A 19,189-nucleotide genomic window follows, 5' to 3' on the forward strand; every position below is an offset into this window, starting at 1 on the left:
TTCACCACTTTGGCCAGCATGGTCTTGAACTCCTGACCTCAAGCGAACCGCCTGCCTCAGCTTCCCAAAGTGCTGGGATTACAGGTGTGAGCCATAGCACCTGGCCCAATAACTGTTTTGTTCTGCCTGCTGGCAGCTGGTTCACGAACCTTTATCTCCCTAGTTTTGACTATAAACATTTCGGCCCTTTCAGAATGAAACGGAAGTGTTTCCAATGGAAACACAGATTTAAGAGTGGAGGGAAAATAGTGAGGGGGAAATGGTTGTGTGACACCATCTTTCTACTCCTATATTAGCAACATGTCTGCATTTTCTGATTCCAGGGAGGTTGATGAGTGTTTGTTTTTAATCACATGCTTGCTGGCAGGATATGTAATTTATGTTTGTATTCTGTACTAGTGAAATCATACTAGAATAGAGTTTGTTATTGGAATTTTTCTTTTTTCTCTAGTATATTTCCAATTATTTTATCCAACTTTTTCAAAAGGAAAGTCACATCTCATAAATTGCATTAGAAGTGTTTGCAAAAAGTTCTTTTGTGACCGCCAGGCACAGTGGCTCACGCCTGTAATCACAGCACTTTGGGAGGCTGAGGCAGGCGAATCACCTGAGGTCAGGAGTTTGAAACCAGCCTGGCCAACATGGTGAAACCTTATCTGTACGAAAAATACAAAAATTAGCTGAGCGTGGTGGCAGCCGCCTGTAATCCCAGCTACTTGGGAAGCTGAGGCAGGAGAATTGCTTGAACCCAGGAGGCGGAGGTTGCAGTGAGCTGAGATCGAGCCACTGCACTCCAGCGTGGGTGACAGAGCGAAGACTGGCTCAAAAAAAGAAAAAAAGAAAAAAGAAATAGTTCATGGAAATACATTTAAGGAAACATTTGGATTTAACTATAAACAAATTCATCACAATGTCAGTTTATAATAGGAACAAATAGAAACTTAGAGCATTTTCTTATTTCACAATACTATACATGCTTTAAAAAATAATGGGAAGAGTGTATATATCTAAAATGTAGAAGTAGTTTAGATCGTCTGTCTGGACTTTTCTTTCTCTTTGAATATTTGCTTCAAAGTTTAATATGAGTGTTTAATTTTTCCTTATTGTTTGTTAAGTCTAATGTTGGTCACAAATGTGTATTTTATAAAGAGAAAAGGAAAATTCTTTAGGAAGTGTGCCTCAGATCAAAATAATGAGATTCGTGGGTTTTTCATGAAAACTTCTTTGCTATCTGAAATGTTTAGTTCTCAGAGGTAAAACTAAAATGTTTTGTTTTAAATGCTACCTTAGATACTGCCGGCAGAAAAAATGAGCCTTGCTGATTATTGAAGCTGTTACAGATGGTGAGTCTATGGCATCACCACTGAAGCAAAGGCCCTTATTGAGTCTCTGAAGAATAAGAGGCCCAGATAACCTGTTCATCTATGAATATCCAAAAATCTAGCAATATTTGAAAAGAAAAAAAGAACTTTAGCTTAACTTAGAGAATAACAAGGTACAAGGACAAAAAAAAAACTCTAGGTCACACTCTTGCCCTGACTTGGTTGGGTACCTTAGGCAGTTTTGTTGTTGTTGTTGTTGTTGTCTGTTCATTTGTTTTTTGAGTCAGTCTCGCTCGGTCACCCAGGCTGGAGTGCAATGGCATGATCTTGGCTCACTGCAACCTCTGCCTCCCGGGTTCAAGCGATTCTCCTGCCTCAGCCTCCTGAGTAGCTAGGGCTACAGGCGCCCGCCACTACGCCTGGCTGGTTTTTGTATTTTTAGTAGAGACGGGGTTTCACCATGTTGGCCAGCCTGCTCTCAAACTCCTGACCTCAAATGATCCACCTGCCTGGACCTCCCAAAGTGCTGGCATTACAGGGATGAGCCACCGTGCCCAGCCTAGTTTTTTACTTAACTTTCTGGGGTTCAGTTTCAAAATAAAACCAAATAAGTAGTATGATGGCAATTTGTAGACGTAGATTTGTAATATTTCATAAATAAGAAAATTAAATTGTTTTCAGAGTAATAAGATTATATAATTGGAAGGAATGTATGGATTTGGGGAAGAATTCTATATTTCTAAATATTTCTGCATTTCAAGTATTTATTGCTGTGTTCTAAGTCTTGTTGTATGTACTAGTTATAAAATTTTTTTTTTGGGGGGGACAGAGTCTTGCTGTGTCGCCCAGGCTGGAGTGCAGTGGCGCGATCTCAGCTCACTGCAACCTCCACCTCCCGGGTTCACACCGTTCTCCTGCCTCAGCCTCCCGAGTAGCTGGGATTACAGGCGCCTGCCACCACGCCTGGCTAATTTTTTGTATTTTTTAGTAAAGACGGGGTTTCACCGTGTTAGCCAGGATGGTCTCGATCTCCTGACCTTGTGATCCGCCCGCCTCGGCCTCCCAAAGTGCTGGGATTACAGGCGTGAGTCACCGCGCCCGGCTAGTTATAATTATTAACCTTCAGTTTGTGCTTAAAACATTAAGTATATTTTTGCAGTTTTTGTTAAGATCTTTTTGGTGTCCATTTTAATTGACCTTTTTGTTTGTACAAAAATCAATATATGTCCTATATAGAAAATTAGAGGCTGGGGGCAGTGGCTTATGCCTGTAATCCCAGCACTTTGGGAGGCTGAGGCAGGCAGATCACCTGAGGCCAGGAGTTCTTGAGACCAGCCTGGCCAACATAGTGAAACCCCATCTCTACTAAAAATACAAACATTAGCCAGGTGTGGTGGCACATGCCAGTAGTCCCAGCATGGGACTGAGGGCAGGAGGGACTGAGGGAGGCTGAGACAGGAGAATAGCTTGAACCCGGGAGGTGGAGGTTGCAGTGAGCCCAGATGACATCACTGCAGCCTGGGTGACAGAGTGAGACTCTGTCTTAAAAAAAAAAGAAAAGAAAAAAGAAAATTCAGACAAGCAAAACTAAAATAAATGACATTCGCATCCCCCAGAGATCATATGTGAAGGATGTGTGTGTGTGTGTGTGTGTGTGTGTGTGAGAGAGAGAGAGAGAGAAAGGAGAGATAGTTGTTTTTAAGCCCGAATGAGGTCATTGTGTATACTGTTTGGTAACCTGCTTTCTGCAGTCAAATCTCTACCCTTTTATTTCAATTAAAATTTATCTCATCCAATCCCAAAGCTCATACTCAGTATTTCCCAAGAAGACCCAAAAATGTCCTTTCGCTGTTTTTCCCTAACAAATATCCAATTCAGGATCATGCCAGGTACCTCTGGTTGTTGTGTTCCTTAAATCTCTTAATTTGTTAATTTAACACAATACATCTCCCCTCTACTTCCCCCCATTAAATCACATTGACTTGACTTTTCCCCTCAATGATTTTAAAATTACAAACCCAGAAAAATATAGTAAACACTTATATACACTTGACCTAATTCGCCATTTATGGAAAGCCACATCAGCCGCTCCACCACCCACCAAGCTATTTGAAAGTTACTTGCGGACAATCCTTTTGTGTTTCTGCTGGATTTTCGTCCTTCTGTGACACTGACATTTCAGGCCAGGCTAGTTGTTTTGCAGAACGCCCTTCATTGTGGATTTGTCTGGTTGTGTCGTTGTGATTAGATGCCATTAAACCTTTTGATCAAGAATGCCACGTAGATGAATTCTTGTCCTTCTCAGTGCTTCACACCAGGAAGCGCGATGGCATCTGTCCCATTATTGAGGATGTTAAATGTGATCACTTGGTTAAGGTGGTGCCTGCCAGATTTCTCTATTGTCAAGGTCATTTTTTTGAAATTAAGTAATCTGTATGTTGGTATTCTGAATGTATGTTTCCTGACAGCCTTTTACCCGATGGTTTTAGCGGTTTATGATCCTTGACTGAATGAGTTATTAAAATGGTGTCTGTAAATTGTGATTTTCTAAATCTAAAATTCTAACAATAATGACTTTGAGGATCAAAGTAGAAGTTATACCTATATTTATTGACATTTTTTTTTCCTTAAAGAAGTGCTCCCTTCTCCTCATTTACCTTTTTTAGTATCACTCTCGATTCATGGATTCTTTTTTTATTCAGTGTGTTGTAACCCATCAATGTCATTATTCTCTTTCTTTTTCTTTTTCACGTCAGACGAGTAATGTGCCATCGTGGTATCAATGCACACATTGCACATGAACACCCAATCGTCACTCTCGTAAACTACAAAGGATCCATTATTCTTTTCTATGCTTGAAAGTTTGGGCATTGGGAGCCCCTTCAAGCCAGTTCTTGTGTCCTTTTGACATCTCCATCAGCTTTTGAGCATCTCCTTTCTGTCACAACAAAATATTCTTCATAGGTCCTCTGACCCAGCCTGGAATTTCTCCAAAGAGCTCTGGTCCCTTTTGGGGACCTGTTGAGGTCGGACTTAGTTACCACATAGAATGTCCCCTTCTTTAGATTGGTGTAGATACTTGTTTGTTCTTTAGCTTGTTCCTCAAACCCTATATTTCCTATTAAGTGGGAAGTTATATCTAAAACTTGATGGATTCTTGTTTAAAATATGGGTGTAATGTGGGATTCCATCTTACATTGCAACAGAAGATACACTACCTGGTTGACTCACTCTTAGAGGTGCCATGACTACTTATGTGGAACTAATTTTTTGATAGTTAAGTTTGTCAACTTTCCCTTTAACAAGCAACAGAAAGAGCAGATAATTCTCTTTGAACCTGAATTTTTGAAGGTCATTGGAAAGAAGTAGACATTAATCTATTAAGATTTGCAAATCTCTGTAAGATCTCACTTTATCCTTGAATTGCCTGGCATTAAAGAAAGTATTAATTGGCCATATTTTAAAAATATTTAATTTTCACTGGGCGCGGTGGCTCACTCCTGTAATCCCAGCACTTTGGGAGGCAGAGGTGGGTGGATCACTAGCAGTCAGGAGCTCGAGACCAGCCTGGCCAGCATGGTGAAACCCCTCCTCTACTAAAAATACAAAAATTGACTGGGCATGGTGGCTCACGCCTGTAATCCCAGCACTTTGGGAGGCAGAGAGAGGTGGGTCACCAGGTCAGAAGATCGAGACCATTCTGGCTAACACAGTGAAACGCCATCTTTACTAAAAATACAAAAAAAAATTAGCCGGGCGTGGTGGTGGGCGCCTGTAGTCCCAGCTACTGGGGAGGCTGAGGCAGGAGAATGGCGTGAACCCAGGAGGCGGAGCTTGCAGTGAGCCGTGATCGCGCCTCTGCACTCCAGCCTGGGCGACAGAGTGAGACTCCGTCTCACAAAAAAAAAAAAAAAAAAAAAAATTAGCTGGGCATGGTGACAGATGCCTGTAATCCCAGCTAATCGGGAGGCTGAGGTGGGAGAATCACTTGAACCTGGGGCAGAGGTTGCAGTGAGCCGAGATCGTGCCACTGCGCTCCAGCCTGGGCGACAGAGTGAGACTCTGTCTTAAAAAAAAAAGTTAATTTTCTTGGACTGGGCACTGTAGCTCACACTTGTAATCCCACTGCTTTGAGAAGCTGAGACAGGAGGGTCACTTGAGCCCAGCAGTTGGAGACCAGCCTGGAGAACATAGTGAGATCTCATCTCTACAGAAAATAAAAATCTTAGCTGGACATGGTGGCATGTGCCTGTAGTCCCAGCTACTCGGGATGCTAAGGTGGGAGGATTCCTTGAGCCTGGGAGGTTGAGGCTGCAGTGAGCTGAGACCACACCACTGCACTCCAGCCGGGGCAAGAGAGTGAGGCCCCGTCCAAGAAAAACAATTTTCTTGAATTGTAATCACCTTTTCTCTTCTCCCCACCCCCCGCCCCTTTTTGTTAATAGTTGGACAGAGAGACTCTGAAGATGTGAGCGAAAGAGACACCGATAAAGAGATGGCTGCTAAGTCAGCAGTTGTTCACGACGTCACAGATGATGGGCAGGAGGAGACGCCCGAAATAATCGAACAGATTCCTTCTTCAGAAAGCAATTTAGAAGAGCTAACACAACCCACTGAGTCCCAGGCTAATGATATTGGATTTAAGAAGGTGTTTAAGTTTGTTGGCTTTAAATTCACTGTGAAAAAGGATAAGACAGAGAAGCCTGACACTGTCCAGCTACTCACTGTGAAAAAAGATGAAGGGGAAGGAGCAGCCGGGGCTGGCGACCACCAGGACCCCAGCCTTGGGGCTGGAGAAGCAGCATCCAAAGAAAGCGAACCCAAACAATCTACAGAGAAACCCGAAGAGACCCTGAAGCGCGAGCAAAGCCACACGGAAATTTCTCCCCCAGCCGAATCTGGCCAAGCAGTGGAGGAATGCAAAGAGGAAGGAGAAGAGAAACAAGAAAAAGAGCCCAGCAAGTCTGCAGAATCTCCGACTAGTCCCATGACCAGTGAAACGGGATCGACCTTCAAAAAATTCTTCACTCAAGGTTGGGCCGGCTGGCGCAAAAAGACCAGTTTCAGGAAGCCGAAGGAGGATGAAGTGGAAGCCTCAGAGAAGAAAAAGGAACAAGAGCCAGAAAAAGTAGACACAGAAGAAGACGGAAAGGCAGAGGTTGCCTCCGAGAAACTGACCGCCTCCGAGCAAGCCCACCCACAGGAGCCAGCGGAAAGTGCCCACGAGCCCCGGTTATCAGCTGAATATGAGAAAGTCGAGCTGCCCTCAGAGGAGCAAGTCAGTGGCTCGCAGGGACCTTCTGAAGAGAAACCTGCTCCGTTGGCGACAGAAGTGTTTGATGAGAAAATAGAAATCCACCAAGAAGAGGTTGTGGCCGAAGTCCACGTCAGCACCGTGGAGGAGAGAACCAAGGAGCAGAAAACGGAGGTGGAAGAAACAGCAGGGTCTGTGCCAGCTGAAGAGTTGGTTGAAATGGATGCAGAACCTCAGGAAGCCGAACCTGCCAAGGAGCTGGTGAAGCTCAAAGAAACGTGTGTTTCCGGAGAGGACCCTACACAGGGAGCTGACCTCAGTCCTGATGAGAAGGTGCTGTCCAAACCCCCCGAAGGCGTTGTGAGTGAGGTGGAAATGCTGTCATCACAGGAGAGAATGAAGGTGCAGGGAAGTCCACTAAAGAAGCTTTTTACCAGCACCGGCTTAAAAAAGCTTTCTGGAAAGAAACAGAAAGGGAAAAGAGGAGGAGGAGACGAGGAATCAGGGGAGCACACTCAGGTTCCAGCCGATTCTCCGGACAGCCATGAGGAGCAAAAGGGCGAGAGCTCTGCCTCATCCCCTGAGGAGCCCGAGGAGATCACGTGTCTGGAAAAGGGCTTAGCCGAGGTGCAGCAGGATGGGGAAGCTGAAGAAGGCGCTACTTCCGATGGAGAGAAAAAAAGAGAAGGTGTCACTCCCTGGGCATCATTCAAAAAGATGGTGACGCCCAAGAAGCGCGTTAGACGGCCTTCGGAAAGCGATAAAGAAGATGAGCTGGACAAGGTCAAGAGTGCTACCTTGTCTTCCACCGAGAGCGCAGCCTCTGAAATGCAAGAAGAAATGAAAGGGAGCGTGGAAGAGCCAAAGCCAGAAGAACCGAAGCGCAAGGTGGATACCTCAGTATCTTGGGAAGCTTTAATTTGTGTGGGATCATCCAAGAAAAGAGCAAGGAAAGGGTCCTCTTCTGATGAGGAAGGGGGACCAAAAGCAATGGGAGGAGACCACCAGAAAGCCGATGAGGCCGGAAAAGACAAAGAGACGGGGACAGACGGGATCCTTGCTGGTTCCCAAGAACATGATCCAGGGCAGGGAAGTTCCTCCCCCGAGCAAGCTGGAAGCCCTACCGAAGGGGAGGGCGTTTCCACCTGGGAGTCATTTAAAAGGTTAGTCACACCAAGAAAAAAATCAAAGTCCAAGCTGGAAGAGAAAAGCGAAGACTCCATAGCTGGGTCTGGTGTAGAACATTCCACTCCAGATGCCGAACCCGGGAAAGAAGAATCTTGGGTCTCAATCAAGAAGTTGATTCCCGGACGAAGGAAGAAAAGGCCAGATGGGAAACAAGAACAAGCCCCTGTTGAAGACGCAGGGCCAACAGGGGCCAACGAAGATGACTCTGATGTCCCGGCCGTGGTCCCTCTGTCTGAGTATGATGCTGTAGAAAAGGAGAAAATGGAGGCACAGCAAGCCCAAAAAAGCGCAGAGCAGCCCGAGCAGAAGGCAGCCGCTGAGGTGTCCAAGGAGCTCAGCGAGAGTCAGGCTCATATGATGGCAGCGGCTGTCGTTGACGGGATGAGGGCAGCTACCATTATTGAAGAAAGGTCTCCTTCTTGGATATCTGCTTCAGTGACAGAACCTCTTGAACAAGTAGAAGCTGAAGCCGCACCATTAACTGAGGAGGTATTGGAAAGAGAAGTAATTGCAGAAGAAGAACCCCCCACGGTTACCGAACCTCTGCCAGAGAACAGAGAGGTCCGGGGCGACACGGTCGTTAGCGAGGCGGAATTGACCCCCGAAGCTGTGACAGCTGCAGAAACTGCAGGGCCATTGGGTGCCGAAGAAGGAACCGAAGCATCTGCTGCTGAAGAGACCGCAGAAATGGTGTCAGCAGTCTCTCAGTTAACCGACTCCCCAGACACCACAGAGGAGGCCACTCCGGTGCAGGAGGTGGAAGGTGGTGTACCTGACATAGAAGAGCAAGAGAGGCGGACTCAAGAGGTCCTCCAGGCAGTGGCAGAAAAAGTGAAAGAGGAATCCCAGCTGCCTGGCACCAGTGGGCCGGAAGACGCGCTTCAGCCTGTGCAGAGAGCAGAGGCAGAAAGACCAGAAGAGGATGCTGAAGCGCCAGGTCTGAAGAAAGAGACGGATGTAGTGTTGAAAGTAGATGCTCAGGAGGCAAAAACTGAGCATTTTACACAAGGGAAGGTGGTGGGGCAGACCACCCCAGAAAGCTTTGAAAAAGCTCCTCAAGTCACAGAGAGCATAGAGTCCAGTGAGCTTGTAACCACTTGTCAAGCCAAAACCTTAGCTGGGGTAAAATCACAGGAGATGGTGATGGAACAGGCTATCCCCCCTGACTCGGTGGAAACCCCTACAGACAGTGAGACCGATGGAAGCACCCCCATAGCAGACTTTGACACGCCAGGCACAACCCAAAAAGACGAGATTGTGGAAATCCATGAGGAGAATGAGGTCGCATCTGGTACCCAGTCAGGGGGCACAGAAGCAGAGGCAGTTCCTGCACAGAAAGAGAGGCCTCCAGCACCTTCCAGTTTTGTGTTCCAGGAAGAAACTAAAGAACAATCAAAGATGGAAGACACTCTAGAGCATACAGATAAAGAGGTGTCGGTGGAAACTGTATCCATTCTGTCAAAGACTGAGGGGCCTCAAGAGGCTGGCCAGTATGCTGATGAGAAAACCAAAGACGTACCATTTGTCGAAGGACTTGAGGGGTCTATAGACACAGGCATAACAGTCAGTCAGGAAAAGGTCACTGAAGTTGCCCTTAAAGATGAAGGGACAGAAGAAGCTGAATGTAAAAAGGATGATGCTCTTGAACTGCAGAGTCATGCTAAGTCTGCTCCATCCCCCATGGAGAGAGAGATGGTAGTTCAAGTCGAAAGGGAGAAAACAGAAGCAGAGCCAACCCATGTGAATGAAGAGAAGCTTGAGCACGAAACAGCTGTTACCGTATCTGAAGAGGTCAGTAAGCAGCTCCTCCAGACAGTGAATGTGCCCATCATAGATGGGGCAAAGGAAGTCAGCAGTTTGGAAGGAAGCCCTCCTCCCTGCCTAGGTCAAGAGGAGGCAGTGTGCACCAAAATTCAAGTTCAGAGCTCTGAGGCATCGTTCACTCTAACAGCTGCTGCAGAGGAGGAAAAGGTCTTAGGAGAAACTGCCAACATTTTAGAAACAGGTGAAACGTTGGAGCCTGCAGGTGCACATTTCGTTCTGGAAGAGAAATCCTCTGAAAAAAATGAAGACTTTGCCGCTCATCCAGGGGAAGATGCTGTGCCCACAGGGCCCGAGTGTCAGGCAAAATCGACACCAGTGATAGTATCTGCTACTACCGAAAAAGGCTTAAGTTCCGACCTGGAAGGAGAGAAAACCACATCACTGAAGTGGAAGTCAGATGAAGTCGATGAGCAGGTTGCTTGCCAGGAGGTCAAAGTGAGTGTAGCAATTGAGGAGGATTTAGAGCCTGAAAATGGGATTTTGGAACTTGAGACCAAAAGCAGTAAACTTGTCCAAAACATCATTCAGACAGCCGTTGACCAGTTTGTACGTACAGAAGAAACAGCCACTGAAATGTTGATGTCTGAGTTACAGACACAAGCTCACGTGATAAAAGCTGACAACCAGGACGCTGGACAGGAAACAGAGAAAGAAAGAGAGGAACCTCAGGCCTCTGCACAGGATGAAACACCAATTACTTCAGCCAAAGAGGAGTCAGAGTCAACGGCAGTGGGACAAGCACATTCTGATATTTCCAAAGACATGAGTGAAGCCTCAGAAAAGACCACGACTGTTGAGGTAGAAGGTTCCACTGTAAATGATCAGCAGCTGGAAGAGGTCATCCTCCCATCTGAGGAAGAGGGAGATGGAGCTGGAACAAAGTCTGTGCCAGAAGATGATGGTCATGCCTTGTTAGCAGAAAGAATAGAGAAGTCACTAGTTGAACCGAAAGAAGATGAAAAAGGTGACGATGTTGATGATCCTGAAAACCAGAACTCAGCCCTGGCTGATACTGATGCCTCAGGAGGCTTAACCAAAGAGTCCCCAGATACAAATGGACCAAAACAAAAAGAGAAGGAGGATGCCCAGGAAGCAGAATTGCAGGAAGGAAAAGTGCACAGTGAATCAGATAAAGCGATCACACCCCAAGCACAGGAGGAGTTACAGAAACAAGAGAGAGAATCTGCAAAGTCAGAACTTACAGAATCTTAAAACATCATGCAGGTAAGCTTCCTTGTCTTCTAAGATAATTTTTCTCTTTTATGCCAATAGAGGGCAAATTTGTTATATAAGGAATCGGGAGCAAATAATTAATGCCTTCGTGTAGAACCTTCAGTTGAGGAAAATAACTATCAACTAGATTCAAAGATCTAGGATAGTTTCATGGTTTTTGGTGATTGAAATGCCATTTAGTCTTATCGATGTTATGAAAAGAATGGCTTCGTTTTACCCCCTAATGTGACTGCTTTAGAAGAAAATAAAACGGCATGTGTGTGTGCACATGTGCGTGTTTGACCCAAAGGCATAAGAAATACATTGTGTTCACTCAACTGGCTTGTTGAGTTTTTAAAAAATAACTAGTGCTCCAGTGGCTGGGCTTGGTGGCTCACGCCTGTAATCCCAGCACTTTGGGAGGCCGAGGCGGGTGGATCACCTGAGGTCAGGAGTTCGAGACCAGCCTGACCAACATGGTGAAACCTTGTCTCTACTAAAAATACAAAAATTAGCTGGGTGTGGTGGTGAGCGCCTGTATTCTCAGCTACTCGGGAGGCTGACGCAGGAGAATTGCTTGAACCTGGGAGGCAGAGGTTGCAGTAAGCTGAGATCGCACCACTGCACTCCAGCCTGGGCGACAGAGTGAGACTCCATCTCAAAAAAAAAACAAAACTAGTGCCCCAAAATGGGTTAATATTAAACTGCCTGAAATATGGCTGATAGCTCTTTCAGAAAAAATGGATTTTTTTCCCCTAGCAGTAGTAACAAGTATTTTTAAAAATTTTCCAGTGCGTATAATGACCGACCCTCACTGTGTTAGTTACTTGCAGTTGCTAGTTTTGTGGTAGTGTAACATAATACAAGACCCTCCCCATCTTTGTTTTTGTTTTGTTTTGTTTTGTTTTTTTGAGACGGAGTCTCACTCTGTTGCTCAGGCTAGAGTGCAGTGGCACGATCTCGGCTCACTGCAAGCTCCGCCTCCCGGGTTCACGCCATTCTCCTGCCTCAGCCTCCCGAGTAGCTGGGACTACAGGCGCCCGCCACCACCCCCGGCTAATTTTTTGTATTTTTAGTAGAGACGGGGTTTCACCATGTTAGCCAGGATGGTCTGGATCTCCTGACCTCGTGATCTGCCCACCTCGGCCTCCCAAAGTGCTGGGATTACAGGCATGAGCCACCGCGCCCAGCTTTTTTTTGTTTTTTGTTTTGTTTTTTTTTGGAGACGGAGTCTCACTCTGTCACCCAGGCTGGAATGCAGTGGCGCGATCTCGGCTCACTGCAAGCTCCGCCTCCCGGATTCACTCCATTCTCCTGCCTCAGCCTCCCGAGTAGCTGGGACTACAGGCGTCCGCCACCATGCCCAGCTAATTTTGTTTTTGTATTTTTAGTAGAGACGGGTTTTCACCGTGTTAGCCAGGAGGTCTCGATCTCCTGACCTCGTGATCCACCCACCTCGGCCTCCCAAAGTGCTGGGATTACAGGCGTGAGCCACCGCACCCAGCCCTATCTTTGTTTTGTTTTTTGAGAGAGCCTTGCTGTGTCACCCAGGCTGGAATGCCGTGGTGCAATCATGGATTGCTGCAACCTTGACCTCCCGGGCTAAAGCAAATCGCCTGCCTCTGCCTCTGTCTCCTGAATAGCTGCTGGGACCACAGGCACATGCCATTACTCCCAGCTAATTGTTAAATTTTTTTGTAGAGACAGGGGTCTTGCTATGTTGCCCAGACTGGTCTCAAACTCCTGGCCTCAAGAAATCCTCCTGCCTCAGCCTCCCAAAGTGCTAGGATTACAGTCGTGAGCCACTGTGCTCAACCCATCTTCGTTTTGTTTTCTTTTGTTTTGTTTTATTTTTGAGACAGAGTCTCACTCTGTCACCCCGGCTGGAGTGCAGTGGCACAATCTCGGCTCACTGCAACCTCAGTCTCCCAGGTTCAAGCGATCCTCCTGCCTCAGCCTCCTGAGTAGCTGGGATTACAGACAACGCACCACCATGCCCAGCTTATTTTTGTATTTTTAGTAGAGACGGACTTTCCCCCAGGATGGTCTCGAACTCCTGACCTCAAGTGATCTGCCCGCCTCAGCCTCCTAAAGTGCTGGGATTACAGGCATGAGCCACCGCACCCGGCCCTATCTTTGTTTTTTGTTTGTTTTTGAGACAGAATCTCGCTCTGTCGCCAGGCTGGAGTGCAGTGGCACAATCTCAGCTTACTGCAACCTCCACCTCCTGGGTTCAAGCGATTCTCCTGCCTCAGCCTCCTGAACAGCTGGGACTATAGGTGCACGCCACCATGCCCAGCTTATTTTTGTATTTTTAGTGGAGACAGGGTTTCACCATGTTGGCCAGGATGGTCTCAATCTCTTTACCTCATGATCCGCCTGCCTCAGCCTCACAAAGTGCTAGGATTACAGGCATGAGCCACCGCGCCCGGCCCCGTCTTTGTTTTTTTAATGGAGTTAAACTATGGTATTATTAGGTCACTTTGACAACTATCCTGTTGTTAATAAATGAGAGAGAAAAAGGAGATTTTATTTACGCTGATTCTTCCTCCTCCTACAGTTAAACTCATTGTCTATTTGGAAGACCAGAATGTGAAGACAAGTAGTAGAAGAAAATGAATGCTGCTACTGAGACTGAAGACCAGTATTTCAGAACTTTGAGAATCGGAAAGCAGGCACATCAACTGATCTCATTTCTAGAGAGCCCCTGACAATCCTGAGGCTTCATCAGGAGCTAGAGCCATTTAACATTTCCTCTTTCCAAGACCAACCTACTATTTTCCCTTGATAACCATATAAATTCTGATTTAAGGCCCTAAATTCTTAACCTGGAACTGGAGTTGGCAATACCTAGTTCTGCTTCTCAAACTGGAGTATCATTCTTTACGTATTTATATGTATGTTTTAAGTAATCCTCCTTCTGTATCTATTGTATATTTTTTTCTTAATGTTTAAGGAAATGTGCAGGATACTACATGCTTTTTGTATCACACAGTATATGATGGGGCATGTGCCATAGTGCAGCCTTGGGGAGCTTTAAGCCTCAGTTATAACCCACGAAAAACAGAGCTTCCTAGATGTAACATTCCTGATCAAGGTACAATTCTTTAAAATTCACTAATGATTGAGGTCCATATTTAGTGGTACTCTGAAATTGGTCACTTTCCTATTACGCGGAGTGTGCTAAAACTAAAAAGCATTTTGAAACATACAGAATGTTCTATTGTCATTGGGAAATTTTTCTTTCTAACCCAGTGGAGGTTAGAAAGAAGTTATATTCTGGTAGCAAATTAACTTTACATCCTTTTTCCTACTTGTTATGGTTGTTTGAACTGATAAGTATGCTTAATCCTGAGGCAAAGTAGTGAAATGTTTTATGTGTTATGAAGAAAAGAATTGTAAGTTTTTGATTCTGCTCTTATATGCTGGACTGCATTCACACACGGCATGAAATAAGTCAGGTTCTTTACAAATGGTATTTTGATAGATACTGGATTGTGTTTGTGCCATATTTGTGCCATTCTTTTAAGAACAATGTTGCAACACATTCGTTTGGATAAGTTGTGATTTGACGACTGATTTAAATAAAATATTTGCTTCACTTAGATTTGCTGGTTTTATTAGATACCAGGAAGCCTGGGACATATGTGTACCACATTAGAATGATAAAGATAATGATTGATAAGCTAGAACTTTCTGATGTAGTCATTACATGAAACCCCTTTTCACTGGTTTGAGTTGTGTGTTCAGAGGAAGCCATGGCCGAGATGCTTTTCCTGAAATAAACCAGTAGCTTTTCAGATTGACATTCTTGCTACAATTCTACCATCTGGTAATTCCTGAAAATGTCAATTTTTTTGTGTTAATATTTTTGGTTTCAAACAATAACAAATGTCTCTAGAAAGAAATTTTAAGAAAGCTTAATAGCAAAAATGCCTTTCCTGAAATAATCTTGGAAAATGTTTTAAATGTCAAAATGATGAGTCATAGTAGTACATTAAGGGTTTGTTTTTTGTTTGTTTGTTTGTTTTTGAGACGGAGTTTCGCTCTTGTTGCCCAGGCTGGAGTGCAATGGCACAATCTCAGCTCACCGCAACCTCCACCTCCCGGATTCCAGCGATTCTCCTGCCTCAGCCTACATTAAGGGTTTTGTCAGACAATTGTCACACGAAGAATAGTGTCACTTATCTACTCTTGACATACAGAACTGGCCTGGCATATAGCTTTCTAGATTTTACTCAAACTTGGTACTCCAGTTTGAAAATTTAAATTTTGACTGCTGATTAGCTGGAAAGCCTAGTTTTAATGGAAAGAAAGTTTGCTTTTAAAACTGAAAGTAGTTTCTTTTATGCTAACAAATCTAACTTCATACATAATTGGCCATATTAGTAAAACACCTCATGATAGCAGTGTATAGTCTTGTTTGTAGTTGGAAGTCATCTTTTAGGAGTTATTCTCAAAAATACATAATGGCTACCCATGCATCATTATTAAAATCCCCCAATTCAAAAAACCTCTGAGATTTTATATATATATATATATATATTTCAAAAAACCTCTGAGATTATATATATGTATACATATATATATATGTATACATATATATATATATATGTATACATATATATATGTATACATATATATGTATACATATATATATATAAAATTCTTTTTTTTTGGCCAACTGAGATTTAAATCCAAGTGCTGGTGTCTAGTTCTGAACATCAACTAAAGAGTTTTGGAAATGACAGCAATTTATAACACGTTCATATTGACTTCCTCTCTATGGCAGGAAGACATTCTGTGCTGTTTTGAACAGATTAAAGATTTGTGTAGTTTGTGGGAAATTGATGCCTTTGTTTAAATTCCACCCGCGTTTGTCTTTTCCTACCACCTGTGGCCAGGTGCTCACTGGCCATCACAGTTGAGATTTCATGAGTAGCTGCTTCATGACTGCTTTTTGTACTATCTGGATGTGCCCAGAGTTACTTCTGTACAAGCTCTGTATCTATGTCCGTTGAGAACGTTATTTTAACAAGAAGAACACCAACAGTAGCATGAAATATAATACTGTTTTATAATTCTAAAGCTGCTGTTAATTTATGAAGTACATAATAATCTAATGTAAACTGCAAAAGTCAGAGCAAGTGCCTACATTTTGTTATTTTTGGCATTACTACAGAGCCATGTACAATAGAAAGCAATGCAAGACTTGTAAACTCTCACCACTTCTTGTAATGTCAAATGTTCCCCCTCAGGTTATTTTGCTTATGGTACCCATGAGTTGCCTCTCTCTGTACATAGATAAATTGTTCCAATATTTTCCTTTGATGTTTGGAACTACAGATAGTCAAGGGCTGGAAATTTTAGTTTTCAGTATAGCTTCCAGCTTAGCAATTACCTCTAGTCCAAGACAATATTTGATTCCTAGTTCTGTTTGGGGCAAATTTTCATTTATCTAAATAAAATGCAATCTAATTAAATGCCATGGATTTTCTTTCTGTAATTTCACTGTGACTCAGTTTCGATTGCTTTTCTCTTGTCTGTTGTGATATTCATCATACATTTAAGCTCCGCTTTTAACTACTTAGCACCCTTTGTTCATAGAGCATCATGAGAGTTTGGAATGAATGTATCTAGGATAGGCGTGAGTCCACAAAGATCTCCATTCATGATCATAACCTTTTTGGGTTCTGGGCTCCTTTAATTAGAATCTCATTAAGCTTCTAGCTGACCTCTGACTCCCCAGTGTAAAGTTTTATGTACAGTTTTTGGATAGTCACACAAACCTTCTCTGAAATGCCAACCAATAACCAGAACCAGAGTTAGAACCTCTTTCTCCAACCCTGTAAGAAAGGAAATGGACACAGTCCAAGGATTCCCAGATAGTAGCAGAGCTTGGAACCTGAACACAAAATCAGTGTCACATAAATTCAAATCTACATGACTATTTCTTTTAAACATTTATTTTTATTTTGATTTCATATTTTGTAGAGATGGGGTCTGGCTCTGTCACACAGGCCAGAATGCAATGATGCCATCAGAGCTCAGTGTAACCTTGAACCTCTGGACTCAAGGGATCCTCCCATCTCCTGAGTAGCTGGGACTACAGGCATGTGCCCCCATGAGATGGGGTCTTGCCATGTTGCCCAGGCTGGTCTCAAACTCTTGGCCTAAAACAATTCTGTCTTGGTCCCCCAAGGTGTATTGTATTTTTTTTTTGTTTTGAAATCCTAGTCAAGAATAGAGAATTATATACATACATGTTTAATAGAGATGGGGTTTTGGTATGTTGCTCGGGCTGGTCTCAAACTCCTGGACTCAAGCAATCCACCCACCTCAGCCTCCCAGAGGGCTCGGATAACAGGCATGTGCCACCACACCTGGCCCTATTCTTTTTTAAATAAAAGTCATACAAATTTTATTAATGTGTACCTGGGAGCCTTCAGAATGAAGACCCAAAAATGCAGGGGAAATTGTCCATTTTAATGTAGGTTCAACAAAGTATGGACGTGGAGAAATATGATTGGACAAAAGGGATATGATCTAATGCTAACAGACTGAGTGGGGAAACACAGCAAGGCCTGTCTGTCTAGATTCTTGGTCTCTCTGAGCACGCATTCCTTCCTTCCGGACATGGGGCAGGATGCTCTCTGGAATCAGAGACTTGTGACTTCAGTTAAACAACATGACCATTTTTTTCTTTTTCTTTTTCTCTCTTTTTTTTTTTTTTTTTTTTTTGAGACAGAGTCTCACTCCATCACCCAGGCTGGAGTGCGCTAGTGCAATTGAGGCTCACTGCAACCTCTGCCTCCCAGGTTCAAGCAATTCTCATGCCTCAGCCTCCTGAGTAGCTGCGACTATAGGCGCCCACCACTATGCCCAGCTAATTTTTGCATTTTTAGTAGAGACGGAGTTTTTCCATGTTAGCCAAGCTAGTCTTGAACTCCCGGCATCAACTGATGGCCTGCCACAGCCTCCCAAAGTGCTGGGATTAGAGGCATGAGCCACTGCACCCGGCCATGACTATTCATTTCTTTTTTTTTTTTTTTTCTCGAGACGGAGTCTCACTCTGTCACCCAGGCTGGAGTGCAGTGGCGCAATCTCGGCTCACAGCAACCTCTGCCTACCGGGTTCACACCATTCTCCTGCCTCAGCCTCCCGAGTAGCTGGGACTACAGGTGTCTGCCACCACGCCCGGCTAATTTTTTGTATTTTTAGTAGAGATGGGTTTTCACCGTGTTAGCCAGGATGGTCTCGATCTCCTGACCTTGTGATCCACCCACCTTGGCCTCCCAAAGTGCTGGGATTACAGGCGTGAGCCACCCCGCCCGGCCGACTATGCATTTCTAATGAGATTCTGGAAATGGATCTGCTGGTCACAGACGACCTGGTATAACTTCGATACAAATGCGAGCTTCTCCTAACAGATTGCTTATTGTCTCCAACCTATATAATTGGAATTAGGAAAATAAGCTGAGCCCTTCTTTTAATATGAGAAAGCTGAGACTTTGAAGTGATAACACAGGTTTGGCTAAGCTAACCAGGATTTGAAGATAGCACGGTGGTGAAAATAATCATGATTTATTTATTTGAGAAAGGGTCTCACTCTATCACCCAGGCTGGAGTGCAATGATGCAATCATGGCTCACTGCAGCCTCAACCTCCCTGGCTCAAGCAATCCTCCCACCTCAGCCTCTACAACACCCACAGGTGTGCCCCACCATGCCCAGATAATTTTTTATATTTTGTAAAGACGGGGTCTCCCTATGTTGCTTAGGCTAGTGGTCTCCAACTCCTGGACTCTAGCCATCCTCCTGCCTTAGCCTCCCAAAGTGTTGGGATTACAGGTGTGAGACATCTTTACTGTAGTATTCTACAGTTATGAGTGAGGTCTTCTTGCAACTGTGCATATTCTTCTATCACTTGTTGACATTAAAAGTTTTAACAGGAGAAGGGTAGTTTAATATGTAACCTTCAAGAGAGGCTTCACTGAGTATAACACCTATGTTTAGAGACCAGAGGTAGAATAACAATACCTAAATGATAAAATGAGGACCTAAGTCTAATGTGTCCACAAAAGAATATTGAGTACTAAAGCCCAGTGCTAATTCTTAACCCTGTGTTTTTTTTCTATTTGTTTTAATAATCCCAAATAACTAGGTATAACTAATGAACAAAGAGGCAATACTCTAAATAAGGCTAATTTTAAAACCACATTGTGCTTGATTCTACTTAACCCTGTGACCCTCGGGGGCTTGCCTAATTCCTGGAAAAGTAGATGGAATTGCGCTAGAATCTGAAATCTAAACATAACTAGGGTCCTTCTTAAAGACTATAGAAATGATACTGCAGAGATGGCCAGGGGGCCATTTCAAGATGTGAGATT

General features: G+C 44.1%; 1 protein-coding gene and 1 pseudogene across 4 annotated transcripts in view; one reads left to right on the plus strand and one right to left on the minus strand.

The window, feature by feature from the left end:
- Nucleotides 1-14,405, plus strand: part of AKAP12 (A-kinase anchoring protein 12) — a 114,815-nt gene extending 100,410 nt beyond the window's left edge. For all 4 annotated transcript variants that reach the window (XM_002817489.6, XM_003776944.5, XM_054558323.2 and 1 more), the window contains 2 exons: nucleotides 5,768-10,812; nucleotides 13,361-14,405. In XM_002817489.6, the coding sequence (XP_002817535.4) occupies nucleotides 5,768-10,800 (5,033 nt within the window). In that variant the 3' untranslated portion in view covers nucleotides 10,801-10,812; nucleotides 13,361-14,405. The remainder of the gene's footprint in view (nucleotides 1-5,767; nucleotides 10,813-13,360) is intronic.
- LOC112134095 (small nucleolar RNA U13) lies at nucleotides 4,073-4,158 on the minus strand (annotated as a pseudogene).
- Nucleotides 14,406-19,189: the final 4,784 nt, after the last annotated feature.

Source organism: Pongo abelii, chromosome 5, assembly GCF_028885655.2.
Source record: "Pongo abelii isolate AG06213 chromosome 5, NHGRI_mPonAbe1-v2.0_pri, whole genome shotgun sequence".
Classification (NCBI taxonomy): domain Eukaryota; kingdom Metazoa; phylum Chordata; class Mammalia; order Primates; family Hominidae; genus Pongo; species Pongo abelii.